Source organism: Heptranchias perlo, chromosome 26 (assembly GCF_035084215.1).
Source record: "Heptranchias perlo isolate sHepPer1 chromosome 26, sHepPer1.hap1, whole genome shotgun sequence".
In the NCBI taxonomy this organism is placed as follows: domain Eukaryota; kingdom Metazoa; phylum Chordata; class Chondrichthyes; order Hexanchiformes; family Hexanchidae; genus Heptranchias; species Heptranchias perlo.
This window is the reverse complement of record NC_090350.1, coordinates 22,878,719-22,898,541: the sequence shown is the minus strand read 5'-3', so window position 1 is coordinate 22,898,541 and position 19,823 is coordinate 22,878,719. Positions and strand designations below refer to the sequence as shown.

Sequence of the window (19,823 nt, the reverse complement as noted above, 5' to 3'; positions counted from 1 at the left end):
GGCAACCAAACTGCTCTCAGGAGGCGGGTTAGGCCTCCATTTTCCCACAGTTTCCAATTTCAATCCCGGGGGGGCCAGGATTCCCGGGCCTTCTCTTTTACGCCTCATGAAAGAAGGCCCGAGACTAACAGGTAGGTGCCTCTCTGGCATAGCTTGTGGGCTGGGCGGAGCAGGAGTGCTTCCCCCAGGCCCAACAAACCTACCTGTAGTCACCCCACAATGATCGCAGCCCCCCCCCCAAAAGCGTGGACCCTCAACCCTGATCCCCTCCCCCAACGATAGAGAACCCCCAATCCTGACAGCCCCCCCTAACCTGTGACTGACCCCTGATCTCCTCCCCCCCACCCCGTGACTGACCCCTGATCCCTCCCCCCATGACTGACTACCCCCGTGCCAACCTATGCCCCCCACCCCATGCTCATCATAGAAACAAAGACTGATCTGAACATGTCCTCTTCCTGGCTGCTCTCCCGTCCGACTGAGACCAGCATGTCAATGAGGCTGGACAGTCAGACAGCAAACCGACAAAAAAAATTTAAAATAAAAACCAGAACTTCCGGGTTTCCTGTCCGCAATTTGACCCCCCCGCCTCCTTCCTGGCTCGGAGTCAAAATCATGCCCATAATGTTAGTTGTGTTAATGTTGGGGTGAATCAATTAGTCAACAGCTACTGGCTCAGTAAAAGGGTCACTTCAGGTAAGGAACTATGTTGGCGTTGAACCATTCTTTTGAGAACTGAAGGTGGTCCCCATCCACAGATAGAAATTCCAGTTTGCTCGCCTTGTCCATCGCCTTCAACCCCAATCGATCCTATGAGCAAAACAAATGTTAATTTTCTCGCTGAGTTTTCCATCAAACCTCTCCCTTCCTGGAAAAAAAAATGGGACTCCTGCCAGTAGAGGTATGTGGGCACTGGTCATCCTCCTAGTACCTTACTCATCTGGCCATTATTCATGTCTGAGTCTGAACAGGGACTGGCATGTCCTATTCCAGCCAAGCCAAATCCTGTCCTTGCACAATCTGCACTTCCAGCGGGATTTGCATAATGGTGATTATAAGCAGGAACCCATGCCACCACAACACTACTTCAGCTGAGATCAGGAAATTCAGTACAGGCTAAGAATTGAACTATTGGTGGCAAAACTCCATCACAGAGAAGCTCTCACATGTTGCAATCAAAATGTTTTCCAAAAGGTAAGAATTAAATTCAAAACTTAAATCTGGTACCTCAGTATGTCCGTATGGCTTTGAAACATATAAAATTCTGACAGGGCTGGACAGACTGCATGCAGGGAGGATGTTTCCCCTGGCTGGGGGGTCCAGAACCAGGGGTCACGGTCTCAGGATGCAGGGTAGGACATTTAGGACTGAGATGAAACATCAAAATGTTTTCCAAAAGGTAAGAATTAAATTCAAAACTTAAATCTGGTACCTCAGTATGTCCGTATGGCTTTTACAAGACTAACCTACTACTTCTAATATTGTGTGGTAAAGATGTTCATTTAAAACCAAGGTGACCTGGTACACTGGTCTCCATCAGAATTTGCACCCTCATAGATAGAAACATAGAAAATAGGAGCAGGAGTCGGCCCTTCGAACCTGCTCCGCCATTCAATATGATCATGGCTGATCCTCTATCTTAATACCATATTCCCGTGCTCGCCCCATACCATTTGATGCCTTTTGTGTTTAGAAATCTATCTAGCTCCTCCTTAAATATATTCAGTGACTTGGCCTCCACAGCCTTCTGTGGTAGAGAATTCCACAGGTTCACCACCCTCTGAGTGAAGCAATTTCTCCTCATCTCAGTCCTAAATGTCCGACCCTGCATCCAAATCATTGATATATATTGTGAAAAAGACCCATTTATTCCGTCTGTTTCCTGTCTGTTAACAAATTTTCAATCCATGCCAGTATATTACCCCAATCCCATGTGCTTTAATTTTGCACACTACCCTGTTGTGTGGGACTTAATCAAAGGCCTACTGAAAATCCAAATAAACCACATCCACTGGTTCTCCCCTATCTATTCTCCCAGTTACATCCTCAAAAAAACTCCAGTACGTTTGTCAAACATGATTTCCCTTTCAGAAATCCATGTTGACTTTAAGGGACTGTCTCAGTGGCCAATGGAAATGACTATTGCTATTTACCTCACCATAATCTTGTTGATATCAGGTCACCCATTAAACCTTCTCAGCTCTACTGAAAAAAGCCCTAATTTAGTTCTTTCTAAATAACTAACTCCTCACCCTAGTATCATAGTGAATCTGATATATCTTTCCTTATAATGTTCCCAAAACTGTACATAATATTCTAACTGTGGCTAAAGGTTTTGTATAAGTTTAAGATTACCTCCTTGCTTTTTGTATTCTATGCTTCTAGTTACAAAACCAAGGGTTCATTTTGCCTCTTTGTTACTTGGACTGGCTCTTTTTTTTGACTAGTGTAAATACACACCAAGGTCCCTAAGTTCCAGTACTCCATTTAAAATCTTACCATTTAGGGTGGATTTCCCTTTCCCTGTTTCAAAATTTATTACTTCATTTTTTTAACTTTAAACTAGATTTGCCCATCCTGCTAACTCACTAATGACATTCTGGAATTCTTTCACAACCTTAATCACGACTCCCCAATTTAGTGTCATCGGCAAATTTTGATGTTATTCCCTTAATTGCCAGGTCCAGATCACTTGTTTATATTGTAAATAAAAGCAGCCCAACACCGACCACTGTGTAACACCACTCACCACACCTTTCCATTCAGAGAAAATTCCTGTCATTCCCTCACTCTCCACTGAAAACTTGCTGCCTTCAACTTAGAAGCCCAACCCTGACTCTTATTACAAGAAAACTTTATTGTCCTTGGATTTTTTGCTAACTTTCTTTCATACTGCCTCTTAGCTTTTCTGATCTTTTTTGCAGCATTCCTTTATTTATATTTGTGATAGCTTTTTAATTATCTGTTTTGTAGGTGCTAAATGCTGTTTTTTAAGTTTCAAATTTGATCTAATCTCCCCATTTATCCATGGTACCTCTGTCTTTAATACATTCCTTTTTTTCCTCTTACAGGTACAAATCTGATTTGTAACCTTTCCATTTCCTGTTTCTTTCCCATTGCTGATCTACAGTTCCATTTCATTTGGATAGCCCCCTTTTTATCTTACTGTAACTTGCTTTGTGGTGGGTCTTTTTGGAACTGGTTTGAGACTGCCTAGACTCATTTCACATGGGGTTTTTACAGTCAGAGATTCAAACACAGGTTGCAGAAAAGGAACAGCGTGTTAACCCATTATATCATCCAGTTCCCCAAGGGAAGTGCCTTGCTACAACATAGAAGAGACAAAGCATGTAAGTAACATCATAATAAATCTTACCTCTTGATAAAGAGCACTCTCCTGCAAGCTGTAAGTGTCCTTCGCCTGGCCAATTTTGTAGAAACCAAACCACTGGAACAGAGATGAAGAGTGATAATTTAGTGTTGGGTTTGTTAAAATGGAACTACTTATTAAGGAGGCACTGTTGTTACTGCACTGCTTGTGTCATGGCTTGGGTTTTGAAATGGTATGATTCTAAAACTGTTCAGCTCTACTTTGAGAAAAGCAGATCATTACATTTTTCTAAATGGATGACAATTACATGTTTGGCAATTTTTTTTGTCTGGTTCACATGGAAATGCATCACCATATTTGGGCTTCCAATTCAAGTTACTGATAAATCCTCTGTAGGATTTTTGTTTGTCAGACTGAGATGCAAACAATCTTGTTGGGACATATCCCACTTATGCCCATAGAGTTTATGTGCACGTTAGCAGAGCCCAGGCTAAGAGGAACCCAGCTGTGTGTTAGGGTTTCAGCTAATTGATCATGGGTAAGCTTCCCTTGCTTGTTAAACTAGGACTACCTAACCCATTACAGCTTTGGCCTCCTGGGTTATCTGAAAGCATCCCACCCCCAGTGATGCATCCACCCTTCAGGTTCCTTCAGTAATCCAAGCCGGCTGGTTGGTCAATCATCAATAGTGTTTAGAAGCATTGCAGAGCTGCCTGACTTGTGTATCGGATTACCAAGCCTGCCATGGAGGATTGACTTGCTTTGAAATTTCCATTCCCAGCTGTGACATCATACAGCCACTTTAAACCGAAAGAGACCTCATTTACCCCTCGTTCCCTCACTTAAGCAGAGTACCATACTCAACAGAAGTCAATGGGGATAAACGGATATGGGAGCAGGGTGGGCACACGGAATTAGAACATCAATTTGCATTTATATGGCGCCTTAACATAGAAAAAAAGTCCCAAGGCACTTCGCAGAGGTGTAAGGGATAAAATGAATGTGAAGTCCAAGGAGAAGTGACCAAAAGCTTGGTTGAAGAGGTGGGTTTTAAGAAAAGCCATAACGGAGGAAGGAGAGATAGAGGGGTTTAGGGAGAGATATCCAGAGCTTGGGGGATAAACAGCTGAATGCATGGATGCCAGTATCTGTCTATTTGAGTCAATTTGGTTTCCTTATGTTATAGATTTGATAGCTTCCTCATTATAGATTTGGTAACTTCCCACAAGCAGTTATAATAAAAATGTGGAAACAAATTGATACAAAAATAATTGAAATTAAAAAGTGTCTTAATGACTGTCATTTACAGAATTAAAATTCTAGATACAACTGCAACCATAATTGTAGCAGCAATTATAATAAGTTAGGTGAAGAGTCAAGAGTTTCCATCCTCACCTCTGAATCAACTGGGTCAACCACGGAATCCTTCAAGAATTTCACCATTACAAACTTTTTCAATTTCATCAGATTCTCTTTATAGCTTTCATTGATGCCCTGTAACAAAATTAGTGACAGTAATTGTTTGATTTCCACTCAAATACAGCACTTAAAACCCAGGCTTAAATATCATTTGATTTCTATTTATTTCTGCACATGTTGAGACTCAGCTGGTACATTAAGACTCTGGCAAAACAATTCCATTAAAATGATGAACAGCAAAAGTGGCAACCAGGGACGCAGATATAGGAATGCAGTGAAAGACAAAAATGAAGGCAAAATTACACTTCTGAAAGGATACGATGATTGGGGTGACGGTGGCACAGCCTGTTGGATTCCGAATGCTGTGCTGACATTTAATGGATGCAGTTCACAGCCTACAATTTCCCATACAAGTTACCATATTGGGGGAAAAAAATTCATCTAGTCAGTAAAGTTTATTTCACTAAGCAACATTGAGTACATACCCTTTCTTGATTAATGTCTGCTAAGAAAACGCTTTTGTTCCTGTACAGCTCTTCATTCAAGGGATCATGCCAGTACTCTGCCTGCACCAAACTAACAGGAAAGCAATTGTAAGTAAACGGACCTAATTGAGTCTTAAACAATTACAAAAATTACTAGTTTCATATTCACCAAACCCTTTATGGTTACTTTGGGACAAGTAGGGGTGGAAACATGTGAGGTTGGTACCATGCAGGTGGACCTCATAGGTGAAACAGAGGAGCTAGGATGCAATAATCAACTATGTTGACTGCGGAGGGAGCTCAAAGAGGGATAATGTGCTGCATTAGTGGTTACAGAAGTTGAGAGTGACAAGGTGCTGTGGACAGGGTGGAAAGCAGTCTGAAGCGAGTTAAAATGGGAGTGATGGCTAAAGTGCTTACAAAATGTTCAAGGACCTTTTGAGAGCACCCAAGTGAAAAAAGTTTGTCTCCTCAATCAATTGCAAGAGGAATAATATATAAAAGTGGAGAAGTACTCCATAGCACTAAAATCATAAACTAATTAACACCAAGAGCAATATAATTCTCCAGCCATTGATACATTTCAATAACTACAGACATTAAATTAATGAGCCATGTTTGGCATTTTTTAATGTATACATTCTAAATGACCAAATCTGATGATTGAATTTACAAAGTTCATGGCAAATTCCTGTGCAGAGAATATGCCTTAAAATTAAATGATTCTCTTCAAAATTCTGCTGTTGTGACTGCAAATGATTTGTGATGCAAGGAGTTAAACTAATAAGAATTTAAGCAAGAGGATACCATCTGTGAAGTGACATTATTGAGTCACTCGTGTCTCCCTTTGCTGACCTGGGTAATTTCCTCCCCTCCCCCACCCCCGTCCCTCTTCATTTATTTCATAAAATGTGGTCATGCATTGCATATGGGGATTTACTTTAGGAAGTCCTGAACAAAAACTGAAATGAACATGAATGTAGGCCATTTGTTTGTTTAAGAAAGTTGGAACATCTCCACAAAGTTAATTTCAATGTAGTTTTTATTCATTACTTCTCAAACATTAAAAAAAGTTAAATTTTTTACATTGAAATTACAACACTAAAACAGGCCGTTTGGCCCAGCCAGTCTGTGTTGGTGTTTATTTACGCAAGGAGTATTCCTAATCCCACCTTACCGCCCTGTCCCCATATCGCTTTATTCCCTTTTTCTGCGTCCACCTATCTAACCTATTTGTATGTGTTGACTTGCTTTGATCACTAACTCAGGTAATGCATTCCACAGCCTCACAATGCTCTTGTGTAAACAAGTTTCTCGCTCTCTGTCCTAAATTTCTTATATTTTATCTTATATCTATGCCCCCTCATTCTGGACTCATCCATCATTGCAAAGTTTCTATCTACTCTGTTCGTTTCATTCATAATTTCCAACACCTCTGTCAAACCACTCCGTATTCTCTGCTGTTCTAACAAAAACGTCAATTTTTCAAGTCTGTTTTCATATTTATAGTTCCTCATACTAGGCAATGTCCTCATGAATCTGCACTGTACCCTCTATGTATCTTAACATCCTTCCTGTGGGGTGGAGCCCAGAACTGAGTAGAGTATTCTTACTAGGGTTTTCTATTAGATTCATCAATACTTCTCCACTTTTATATATTATTCCTCTTGCCATAAAACCCAGTATTCTGTTAGCTTTTTTGATGGCTTTGTCTTTGGAACCTGAACCCCCAAATTCCTCTTCTCCAACCTTACCAGCTTTTTCCCATTCAAGCTATAATTATTACTTTTTTTAAAGCAAGTCCACCTTTACTGACATTAAATTCTATCAGCCACCTGCAGTTTCCTTTGCTCCTCATTTATTTAATATGCCTCCTATTTATTTTAGTATCTTCAAGTTTGGACTACACTCCCTCTTGCCCCATCATTGATATACATAGTGAACAGAAGCGGTTCCAGAACAGAACCCTGTGGGACACCCCTACCAACTACCAACCACTCTGAGAAACTGTCCTTAACTCCTACTCTCTTTCCTCCTTTGTAACCAGTTTTTAAATCAAATTTCCTCCCCTCTGCACGCCCCCCCCCTGAATCTTCTCCAATTGGCTTCTGCGGGGTACTTTGTCAAAGGCTTTCTGAGAACATGTACACATCCACTGCATTTCCCCCATCCACCACATCCGTCACCTCCTTAAAGAACTTTTATCAGGTTTGTCAAGCACTATTTTCCTTCCTGAAATCTGTTTTGTACTGTTAACCAATGAATTTTAATAAGATGGCAAAAGAGGGACAACTGTAGTTATGCAAATTCACTTTAATTGTACCTCTTGCTAGTTGTTCAGAGTGCGGTTTTTACTGTTTCATCTTCATAACTGAAAATGGACACATGGCATTAAGCAGCCTATTTGCTTTCTCAGTACTAGAGCTATTTACTGATTGTTTCTTAGTTCGCTGTGAAATAATCATCAGACACACGATTCACATAATTATTGACTGTGCGAATGAATGACACTAGACCAACCGTACTATCTTAAAAACTCTTAATACTGATATACTTACTGCTCTTGAATTGGATTAGTGTAAGCACCCAAGTTCAGCATTTTTCTTATCCAGTTGCAGATGTCGGAACTCTCTCCAGGACAGCGGGGTAAACCGTACACTCCTAGTGGGGAGAAAAACAGAATCAGACCTTAGTCTGAAGGGAAGATCTGAAATGATTATTTTTCTTTCCATATTAAAAATAACCTTGATTCAAGGGGAAGTCTGCAGGGCACAACATACTGGTGTATTCATACTGTAGTTTATTCAGAGGTCTGTCCCCAAGTCACCTTGTACACTAGCACATAATAAATATTTAATAGTTAAACTAGTTTTGGAATAGTTTTTTTAAACTTTGCAGTCCACATTAAAAAGTAGCCGATATGGGGAGGGAAGAGGTGGGGGAGGATAGGAATTAGCCACGATAAGGAAAGTACCTCAGTAGGGGAAAGGCAGGAAAATGGGCTTGTATTTTCCTCTAAGTGGGGGGGAGGTGGGCAGATTTTACTGCTCAATGCTGGGTGTGCGGAGGGAGGGAAAGAGATGGGTTGGGTAGCAATACTTAGTGCTGCATTGGAGGTTTTGGGTGACGTATCCAATTTCATCAGAGGCTGCTTCAAAATGCTGCCTGCATTTCATGGTCTCGGAGAAAAAGAGTATTCCAGGGCCAACTTCAATGTTCAGTGGAGTGGGAAGGGTCACATTTTGTATTTTAGTGGTCAGTGGGGGAGGGGACAAGGATGCCAATAGCTGAATATAATGGTCAGAAGCAATGGGGGAGGCCAGAGATAATTTTTATAGCTGAATGGGGGCAGGTACGCGCTTGATTACAAGACATGATGCTTCGATGTGACACCTGATCTTAATGGACGCTGATGCAGAGTGGCACCAATTTTTCATGAAGGCTGCTTCAGGCAGTTCAGTCGCTGGTTGGTGGTATCAGGCTGATATTTGAATGCATGTCAACATCTTATCTTGTAACTGAGAAGTGAAACTTTCTGTGAATATTTCTTTATTCCCTGTGCTAACTTTCAACTTCATTACAGGGTAGTAATGGAGAAGGCAGTTTCAGCTGAAATTTTAAAAAGGTTGAGAAGCAATGATTTGCTCTAACAGGACGAGGGACTTCAGTGTAAGTACAGTGAGGCTGTTGCGTAATGTTATTGGAGCTCCATTGTACTTAGTCACTTGACTTTGGCTGCCACCTTCAGAGGCAATACCTATGAAATGTTGCAGCCACTCACTTTAATACAATAGGTTGGTCATACAACTACAATAATGTAAGGGTTTCAGCCTTTGAAAATTATACATTTGAACAAATATGCACTTAAATGGAGTAAACTGAATTAGTAAATATTACCTTGATGTTGGCCTCCAAACGTGATGAGATTTATCATTGCAGGAGAAGGACACCTCTGTGCCACAGCTCTCCTATAATGGATTGAAAACCATGTGAGAAAGATCTGTATGCAAAATAAACAGCAAAACCATAAAAAGCCCCTTTTTTTGACTCAATTTTTTAAAAAGTACTTCATTGGCTGTTAAATGCTTTGGGATGTCCTGAGGATGTGAAAAGTGCTATACAAATGCACGTTCTTTCATACTGTAGGCCCCATTTGGTCACACTTACATAAACTGGCCTCCTTGAGAGAAGCCCATCGCATTGTATCCATTCTGTAGCTTCTTGTCCTTGGACAATATATTACACACCAGCTCTACTTGGTCATTTACATTCATCAAGTAACTGTTCTCAACGTCCTAAAAAAAAGTTTCCAATGTATAGAGATCTGTGAGTGATTGTATCGTTAACAGTAGATGAGTCTAGACCACAAGTTCCTTATTTTTGAAAATCAGTATTTTACTTGATATTTAGTGATTGAATAATTAACACACAGAAATTAATGCTTTGTCTGATTTTCTGGGTTTTGCAAAAACCACTGGCTTTGTCAAAGCAGGATTAACTATGGCAATGAACCACAGGTCCACTTCCCTGTCTGTACTGTTAGTTATTCTCAGCCAGGGTACTATGGCTTCAGTGTACTTAGACCAGGCAGTTGAAATCGATCGTCCAAGGATCTTGCTCCTAATCGCCATCCAGTAACCTGTGTCAGACAATATGCAAATATGGATGAAAGCATCAGACTTTGCTATAATGCACTCCAGTCAAAACCATGCCAACACACCGTCTAGATTCACACATAAGTGATAGCCACTTGGGCAAGGTACGTAGGATTGCTGTGCCCAAGGAACCATATCCTGGTAATAGTCAGCACCTTTAGGAGAGGAGAAAATTATGGGGTACAGAAATCCAACACTAATCTGAATTTTCCCCTCTCACATTAGAGATACCATGAAACAGGAAATAAAATGTGGATTTAAAAGAGGGTTTATTAAAATTATTTTTCCTACAGCTTTTCTTTCTGAAGCATGGTTCCCTATGTGCATGCACTCTCCTGTGCCTTGCTCAAATGGGCATTCATGAAGAACCTGGCTGAATTTAATGACACTACACAATGGGAAGGGGGAGAAACACAGCTGAGCCTGATCTTCTCTAACATACATCCCACCCACACAATTCCACTAGGGATCACTGGATAGGAATCGGGAGCAGGAACCCTACTGAAGAAAGTGCAATAGTTCCTCAATATAACAGGTAACCACAACTTCTGGTACAACATATATTTTTCAGCTTCTTAACCAATTAGAAAACTCTAATATTTTTGTATACCACCCTAGCAAATTGTAGAGCCGAGCTACCGTAATGAACTCTACAGCACCAGATCACTTGTTTTGAGTAATTCAACAAAAAAAGTTGCCATACTGCTGCTAGGAGCAATACATTTTTTTATAACAACAGCATTTAAAATTTTGCATCACAATTGTTACTAGTCGAATTCATTCAAGCTCTTCATTCCTCATTTAGACATACCTCAGAAAGATTGTTTCCAATTTCCAAGGATAAAACATAACTTCCTGGGATTCCTTCTTCCACCAATTTGACAAATCCCATGATAAGTGAGTTACAGCAGCTGTCACCTAAAATTAATCAATAAGTTGTACTGAAAGCAGAACAAGACTGAAGTATCACCTATTTGAATACATTAATGCTTCAAATGGGTTTTGTTGTTTGAGGAAGTGTATCTACCTTGGTTGAGGTAGAATCATATGCAAATGATAAAACTGCATTTTGATGAGTTATGTTTATAAAGTCAAAAAAGTAAAACGCTATGCAATGTTTCCTTTCATAAGTTATAAATGCTGCATATAAAATGGGGATGAAAAAATATTGGCAAGTAAAATCAAGGAAAACCCAAAGATGTTTTATAAATACATTAAGAGCAAGAGGATAACTAAGGAAAGAGTAGGGCCTATTGGAGACCAAAAAGGTAACCTATGTGTGGAGGCGGAAGACGTTGGTATGGTTCTTAATGAATACTTTGCATCTGTCTTCGCAAATGAGAGGGACGCTGCAGACATTGTAGTTAAGGAGGAGGAATGTGAAATATTGGATGGGAAAAACATAGCGAGAGAGGAAGTATTAAGGGGACTAGCATCTTTGAAAGTAGATAAATCACCAGGGCTGGATGAAATGTATCCCAGGCTGTTGAAAGAAGCAAGGGAGGAAATAGCAGAGGCTCTGACCATCATTTTCCAATCCTCACTGGATACAGGCGTGGTGCCGGAGGATTGGAGAACTGCTAACGTTGTACCGTTGTTCATGAAGGGAGCGAGGGATAGACTGAATAATTACAGGCCAGTCAGTCTAACATCGGTGGTGGGCAAATTATTGGACTCAATTCTGAAGGATAGGATAAACTGTCACTTAGAAAGGCATGGAGTAATCAAGGACAGTCGGCATGGATTTGTTAAAGGAAGGTCGTGTCTGACTAACTTGATTGAATTTTTTGAGGAGGTAACAAGGCGGGTCGATGAGGGTAGCGCGTTTGATGTAATCTACATGGATTTTAGCCAGGCTTTTGACAAGGTCCCACATGGCAGATTGGTCAAAAAAGTATAAGCCCATGGGGTCCAAGGGAAAGTGGCAAGTTGGATCCAAAATTGGCTCAGTGGCAGGAAGTAAAGGGTAATGGTCGACGGGTGTTTTTCTGACTGGAAGGCTGTTTCCAGTGGGGTTCCACAGGGCTCAGTACTAGGTCCCTTGCTTTTTGTGGTATGTATTAATGATTTGGACTTAAATGTAGGGGGCATGATTAAGAAGTTTGCAGATGATACAAAAATTGGCCGTGTGGTTGATAGTGAGGAGGAAAGCTGTAGACTGCGGGAAGATATCAATGGACTGGTCAGGTGGGCAGAAAAGTGGCAAATGGAATTCAATCCGGAGAAGTGTGAGGTAATGCATTTGGGGAGGGCAATCAAGGCAAGGGCATACATTAAATGACCTTGGAGTGCATGTCCACAGATCCCTGAAGGTAGCAGGACAGGTAGATAAGAAGGCATATAGAATACTTTCCTTTATTAGCCGAGGCATAGAGTATAAGAGCAGGGAGGTTTTGCTGGAGTTGTTTAAAACTCTAGTTAGGCTACAGCTTGAGTACTGTGTACAGTTCTGGTCACCACATTATAGGAAGGATGTAATTGCACTAGAGAGGATATAGAGGAGATTTACGAGGATGTTGCCAGGACTGGAAAATTTTAGCTATGAGAAAAGATTGGATAGGCTGGGGTTGTTTTCTTTGGAACAGAGGCGGTTGAGGGGTGATTTAATTGAGGTGTACAAAATTATGATGGGACTAGATAGAGTGGACAGGAAGGACCTATTTCCCTTAGCAGAGAGGTCAGTAACCAGGGGGTACAGATTTAAAATAATCGGTAGAAGGATTAGAGGGGAGCTAGGAAAAAATTTTTCACCGAGTGCAGTAGGGGTCAAGAACTCACTGCCTGAAAGGGTGGTAGAGGCAGAAATCCTCAACTCATTTAAAAAGTACTTGGATATGCACCTGAAGTGTCACAACCTACAAGGCTACATGATGTGGAGATGCCGGTGATGGACTGGGGTTGACAATTGTAAACAATTTTACAACACCAAGTTATAGTCCAGCAATTTTATTTTAAATTCACAAGCTTTCGGAGGCTTCCTCCTTCCTCAGGTGAACATCATTCACCTGAGGAAGGAGGAAGCCTCCGAAAGCTTGTGAATTTAAAATAAAATTGCTGGACTATAACTTGGTGTTGTAAAATTGTTTACAAGGCTACAGACCAAGTGCTGGAAAGTGGGATTAGGCTCATTTTCGGCCGGTGCGGACATGATGGGCCAAATGCCCTCCCCTTCTGTGCTGTAAATTTTCTACGATTCAATGCATCCAAGCTATTATGCAAAATAGTTTGTGTACTTTCAATAAAAATTGATTAGATTTTTATTGCCCTGCTGCTGCTTAAACAAAGTCCGCTTTCACTTCTATATTTCGTCCCATATCTCCTCACCGTGTGATTATAATGTAATAGGATTTGCCTGACTTGATCCCACGAGGCAGATTGAAGTAACATAATGCCTTTGATAAAAGTTTATTTAAGACATACTTTTATTTCAAAAACTGTAAAGCAGTAGGTTTATCATATAAAATCGAGAATGTTTCTAAAGCAAACATCGAAATAATTGCAATGTAGTGTTTTGCGTGTGTTTTGAATCAGCGATTTACATAAGATCTGTAACAGAAAAATTGTTTGTGCATTTTGACATTGCAATTTTTCCAAACATTTAATGCAAACAACGAATCGCGTCTCTGTCCATGAACCGAACAGCGGTAGAAACAGTCGCTGTGCTTCCACGATCAGCCAGCTCCCAGTTCACTCCGTTTCTAAAGTATATTCGATTGTACAAATAATGTATTTGATTTTTTTTTTGTCTCCTTCTTACCCATCCCGTGCCAAATGACCACCGGCGGTGGCTCCGTGCTGTTCCGGGCTGTCTTCCATGACACGGTTTCCAAGACGAAGAAGAAGAGCAGCACAAACCACCCTCCTCCCTGCGCCGCCATCTTACACAAGTCACATGACCCGCGTGGTTGTCATGTGATCTCGGGACAGTGAGCCGGTGGATTGTTTGGGCTGTGAAGTGAAATATTCATTTTATTCAACTGGGGGAGGAGTTGTGGTGTTGAACAATTTTATTTAACCGTAACGTTATTTTTAAGGTACTCCACAATTGTCTATTAGGCAATTTCCACATACATATGACCCAGAAATTGCTCACGAAATAACAGCGAGGCTAACAGGGCTCGCCGTTATTTGAGAGCAAACGGAAAAGCAAGTTCCAGAGAGCGCACGTGTGCAGTCAAACGTGGAAATTGCTCTACCATTTGCCCTACACTTTTGAAAGCTTTGTGTTAGAGATCTCGCCAGCTGAATGAATGGACCAGCGTGAACTTGCTGCATTCCCCAGCTGGTAACAAACTAATCTCCCCATAAAAATGGTACGCCTGTTTTTTTTGGTACAAACTAACTTCTAACGGTGTGGTACATATTAATGACTGCCAAATAACCTCTCTGGCGCTGAAAATTAACTTAAAAATGTGGCGTCTCATTCCTCCCGAAATTAATTGTTGTGGACATTTAAAAAAAAATTAAAATTATTATTTTTACTTATTCTTTGTCTCTTTTAGCTCTGTCTTTGAACCTTACCCGCTCTTTATTTCACTTCTCTAACTGATTTTATGGTGAATTTACTAATCTAACTGACACTTCCTGGCTCTGACTGCGAGGCTTGGCAAGGATGCTTCAAACTGATTGGTTGAAGGGAGAGAGCGATCCTTTCCCCACTCTCATAGCTCAGAGAAGCCAGGGAAAGTTAACTTGTACTTAAAGTTTGTGGATGAGTTAGTTATTTATGAGCGGCAGGCGATGGCCATTCGCTGCTCAGCGCAATTTCCGTGCCAAAATATTTAGACACTTTAAGTGCAATGGGTCATCGTGGTAGATTTCACACTTTTTTCAGTTTAAATGTGGACGACTGCTTTCTTGCAGATCAGTTTGAGTGAACAGAAATATACTTTCTCAAAGAAGTGGATGGTGTGGAAATTTCTTCTGTTCCTGTGGCTGCAGAACACCACTGATGGTTCGACATGCAGGTATCCTTTCAACTGGCATGGAGATGCTTAATGAGCAGGAGAAAATCAGAATTGTAAAGGGGATTCAAAGCTATGGGTAAATCAAAATCTGAAGTACAGATCACTGGTAAGCTTCCTGCAGTTTGTCACCCTACATTTTAGAACATGGGCTTGTGGGGTTATTTGGAGCTGAGCGCAAAGATCTCAACAATAAACTACACTTCTAGTTCTCTGTCTCATTAATGAGCTGACCAATCAATAATGGTGCTTTGGAGAGGTGCAACCTGACTGTTTCAGGCATTGGAATACTGAATCTGCCTTGGAGGGGTGACTAAATTCCCACATTATTTACACTGATTTGTTCAAATTTTAGTGCAAAAAAGTGTGAATCATTCGGAGTAGACCGTATTGATAAACTTACAGCTTTATATGACCTTTTGCCATCACCTTTCCCATCTGTGGCACTTGGAATGATTGAAGAGCAGTATTCACAGCATCTAAGCTTACTTCCTGATCTGCTGAGTGTATGAATAACATGGATGTAAGAGGCTAACTTGGGGGAGAGGGGAGGGACAATAGTGTTTTGTTTTTGCTCTATTCTTTTTGATTTGGGTTGGAATAGAGTTAAATGGGCTGAGGTTGAAATATATTCAAAGATTTTCAACTTATTTTGTGTTTAATTAAAGATCTATTGCATTGCATTGATAGTGTTGATTGTCTTCCAGGACAAGGATGCTGTTAGAGATTTTAGCCTGTTCTCTGCAAACTGGAGAGGAAACAATGGCCTACTGAAAATTCACAAGATGACTACCAGCGCAGACAAGACTCAGATGAACACAGTCCACTCCTCGACCAAACTAAATACAAAAATGGTAAATAACCCACTACCTAGTGATAGCAGTAATGGTCATTATGTGGCATTAGTGCTCTGAAGCACATCTATCCTGCTTTCCCTAAAACAATTTCACACCAGTGAAAATTTAAAAAATGCCCCTTTGATGGCTTAGCTATATACACTACCTTCATTGTCCACCAGACATTGAAGGGCCAAGATTCAACAATGAAGTAATTAATTATAGTGGCAGCTAGCTTTGTGACTGTGACTGAAAACTTTAGGGAACATAACATATTTGGTACTGTACTTGTGATGCTATCGCTGAATACGAAGCAGAGGCCCCGTCACAGTATCCCAAGTGAATTTCACTGCTAAAATCCTCATTGAAACTTAACATATTTTCTGATTCCAAAAATGTTACATAGCAAATAGCTACTTTTTCAGAATTGATTAAAGGAACTGAAAATTAAAGCAACTGAGCAATAGTACTAAAGGAGCAAACTGTTCAATACAGAAAGCCCAGAGACATTAGTTAGACTGAAGATATTAATTTGACTCAAAAACAGAAAATGCTGGAAATACCCATCAGGGAGGTTAGCATTTGTAGAGCGAAAGATATTAGCATTTTGAACAACATCCTTCACAACTGAAGATTGAGATGAACAAGCATAACAACAATGATTACATTTCAAAATAATGTACTGCCTGTAAAGTGCTTTGGGATGTCCTGAGGTCATGAAAGGTGCTATCTAAATGCGAGTTCATTCTAAATAGAATCAAATAAAAGGGAGGAAGCAAAACACAAACAAATAACATTGCTAGAATTGTAAAATCCAAAGTTCCAAAAGTAGGAGATTGTCAGAAAAAAATGTGATATTCTGAAACAGGCAATAGACAGATGTTGAAGACACAAAATAAGTTAAAATAGTTAAGACAGTGAGAGGTCTACCCTTGGAACAGGTGAGAAATGGGGGGGTAAATTGGAGAGTGTAGGCCTCCAAATGCAGGTCTGCAATTATAACTGAAATATTAGAAAATGGAAGATCGAACTGCTAATTGTATCCATGTGATTTATATCAATTACTGTTAATTGTATTCAGGTGGTGTGTATCAATTGGGAACTCTCTTGTATCCATTTATAAGAGAGCTGATCTAGGGTGAATGTGATGTGTAGGTCTGTGAATAAAGGCTTGGAAGTAACTGAAGACGAGGCTCTAGTCTTCTATCCTTCACCACTTGGCTCTCCAATTTATAAACAAGTTCTAAAAATGTGTTCAAACCAGAAGGCTGCAGAGAGTAAGAGGAGATGTTGTTTCTGAAGCATACAAATCCAAAGATATGGGGCCAGAATGCAAAGGGGGTTAAAGTGGTGAGCCACCAAGAGCTCAGGTCACTCTTGTGGATGGAATAGAGGTGTTCCAGTTCTCCTGGTTCAGGTTGAGCACTGTACTTACGAGGCTTTAGGACAGACTGCAAGTACAGCAATTTGGTAAAACAAGAATTTGTGGTAATGAAGCTTTGCCCCCAACATATTTATTATCACAAGGATGCAGTGATGCTGTGTATAAATAGTTTACAGCTGGTATGAAGTGATAATTTTTTTCAGGTTAAAATACATAATCCCTTTTAGGAAGGCTGATAATAGCTTTCCAACTCCCCCATCCCCCCAACCCCAAAAACAAAGTTGCTTCCTCTGTGTTGCTTTCACACAGTCTTGCTAGTCTGTGGCTTCTAAAACTGAAGTGGAAATTCTTATCAGAGCATCTGCAGCTTTAAAAATGACTTCAGTTTACTGGCTGTTTGATTATGACCAACAGCTCATAAAACTAGTGATTTTATTTACAGCTTTTTCCAGTGATATAAACTATGTTCAGAGCTTAAAGTCAACTTTTCTTTGCGTGTGTTCACGTTCAGTATGCCTTTTGGAGGTGCAGTACTGGGAGGCAGCATTTGTATCTAGAATTAATTTTGACTGTGTTTCCCTTTCTGCCTGTTTGCCTGAATTCCTTCCCTTTCTTCCCTCCACTCCATACTTATTCAATTTTTTTTTGTGGTTAAAATCAAGTATTTACCAGCCATATGAGGCATAAGATTCTATACAGTAATTCCTGAAGTCTAACAACCTCAACTGATGCAGTAGGATAATCAGTGTGGCTGGTTATACCCAGCCCTTGTAGTTCTATGCCAGCTAACACTTCTGATGCCAGACCTGTTCATATGCTTGGTCACATGACTCTCCAGTCCTCCTTTCAGCCGTGTTTCAGACCACAACCACCACTCCAACGAGCGCCATCTTAAATCTGAGCTATATTTCATCCCTCTTTCCACTTTCTTCCTATCCTGCCTCCTGCAGAGTGGCTCCTCAATAGCTGTCAATTTATACAGTAAGTAACAAAACACATGCCAGGAATGTCTAGGTTCAGTGCCTTGTGTAAGCTGAGTGGTCTCAGTGGGGCAGTGGTATTGCAATTGTCCTTTGCGTCCCTAGGTTAGGAGAGAGAAATAGACAGAGCTCTGATTGCTATCCAGTGACTTCTGAGTGTCCGCATGTGTGGAAGTAAGTTGAGGGCAGGATCAGGCTTAGCTGTAATGCCTCCAACAGTCAGATAGCCTGTCAACATTCATGAACAAGGTTCACAAATGCTTCAGTGCCTTTGCCAAATGAGCCATGAAAGTTGCTACAGAGAACTTATCTGGCCTCAATCTATGGTTTGATTTATTTACTTGTTGATCAAAACCGAATGGGGTCCTTTCACTTTTTTAAACTTCACTAGATAAATTATGTAAAATTGGCTCAATTGGGTTGGAGCACCGAGTTTTATGTCACAGAGTGGTAAAAAGTCTGCTCGTGCCTACCATTTCCTTTTCAGTAAATTGCCGGTTTCAGTAGTACCATGAAGGTTAGTTGCTAAATCAAGGTGAAGCATTTCCACAGAGCGATTGATGGAAAAAATCAGAAGGCAAGTAAATGCCAACTGTTGTGAATCTTATAATGTCCATTTGAAAAAAGCATTGTCAGGAGCTTTGGGTGGAGGTTAACTGCTTACCCTTTGGTCTGGAAATGGCGTGTGGTACAAATGGATTATCTAAAGACACCAGCAAGTTATAGTGACCATCTGATAGTCCCAACAATACATTTAAGACCAGCTTCAACTTGTATTGTGTGACCACCCACAAGCAATTTTATAGATAGGTTTCATGAATTTGATAAGATGCCTGTGTGTTGAAAGAGTGTGATGACTACTATGATCCACAAAGTGGATTGTATGAAAACATAATTGGAGTGCGCAGATTCCTTGGACGCAATAATGCACAGCAGTGGCGTGTGTTACCCCTATCATCTATTAAATGGGCAAAAGATGGCAGCTCCAGACTGACCAAACAAACTTTTTTTTTAAAAGTCACTATCTGATATAACATGAAGCTATATAGATGAGAAGGTGCCAGACCAATTCCTGTTTTTGATGAGTTGGCTGATTTCAACTGCAGCAGCAGTTGGGAACTATAATAACCTCAATGCTCCTGAGATAGGGAGTTCAAATCTTTGCTCCTGATTACTATTAAGTGATCTCTGGAAGGTATGTGTGAGAACAGGCTCTGCTATGATGCCCTCCCTGGTCAAACATCACGCTGTCAACCTCTTCCTCCACCTCCCCACAAAGCTTAGCCAAGATGGAGAAGTCATTGTGTGGGCAATCACTGGTGTGAACCTGTATGCTTGCACTCCATAGGTTTCATGATGTAATTTTGGTCTCCAACTGTTTTTTGTAGCACTTTCATTCACACTTTGATATGGGTTTCATTGTTCTGTAATAACTTTTTTTTTTACTGTTGTGCCATTTAACTTGTACTTGTGTCCTGTTATAGAATGGCCTCCTCTCTGCACTGCAATACCTGGGTGGCCGGCTGCGGTCCTCGGCAGACAACTTGTTGATTGCCTCAAGAAGCAAAGAATCTTCTCAACCGTTGCTGTTCGGAAAACATTCACAAACTTGGGTAAGTACATGACTGTTGACCCAACTGAACCAGCCAATAGTGTTAGTGCTATCACCAATAAATGCATTGAGGTCAGCTAAAGAAGGGGAAAATTGTCCAGCATTACTGCTCGTGTTTTTAAGTGACTGCTGCTGGAAACTCTCCACTGTGGTTGCT

At 40.6% G+C, this 19,823-nt stretch overlaps 1 protein-coding gene and 1 long non-coding RNA gene across 3 annotated transcripts; one reads left to right on the top strand and one right to left on the bottom strand.

Annotated features, from left to right (window-relative positions):
* Positions 1 to 405: 405 nt before the first annotated feature.
* On the bottom strand, positions 406 to 13,816 carry LOC137342563 (palmitoyl-protein thioesterase 1-like). Its single transcript, XM_068006525.1, has 9 exons — positions 13,648 to 13,816; positions 10,702 to 10,808; positions 9,403 to 9,530; positions 9,133 to 9,203; positions 7,794 to 7,896; positions 5,236 to 5,326; positions 4,727 to 4,825; positions 3,377 to 3,448; positions 406 to 810 (listed from the first exon to the last, which is right to left on the bottom strand). Exons 1-9 carry the CDS (start codon positions 13,766 to 13,768, stop codon positions 688 to 690), a joined length of 915 nt encoding a protein of 304 aa, XP_067862626.1. The 5' UTR covers positions 13,769 to 13,816; the 3' UTR covers positions 406 to 687.
* Positions 5,156 to 19,661, top strand: LOC137342564 (uncharacterized). 2 transcript variants are annotated; one of them, XR_010967289.1, is made up of 5 exons: positions 5,156 to 5,343; positions 8,819 to 8,904; positions 14,754 to 14,857; positions 15,562 to 15,708; positions 19,539 to 19,661. It is a non-coding gene; the product is annotated as an uncharacterized lncRNA (long non-coding RNA). The 2 variants fall into 2 exon arrangements; XR_010967290.1 differs by lacking the exons at positions 5,156 to 5,343; positions 8,819 to 8,904 and adding an exon at positions 13,625 to 14,203.
* Positions 19,662 to 19,823: the final 162 nt, after the last annotated feature.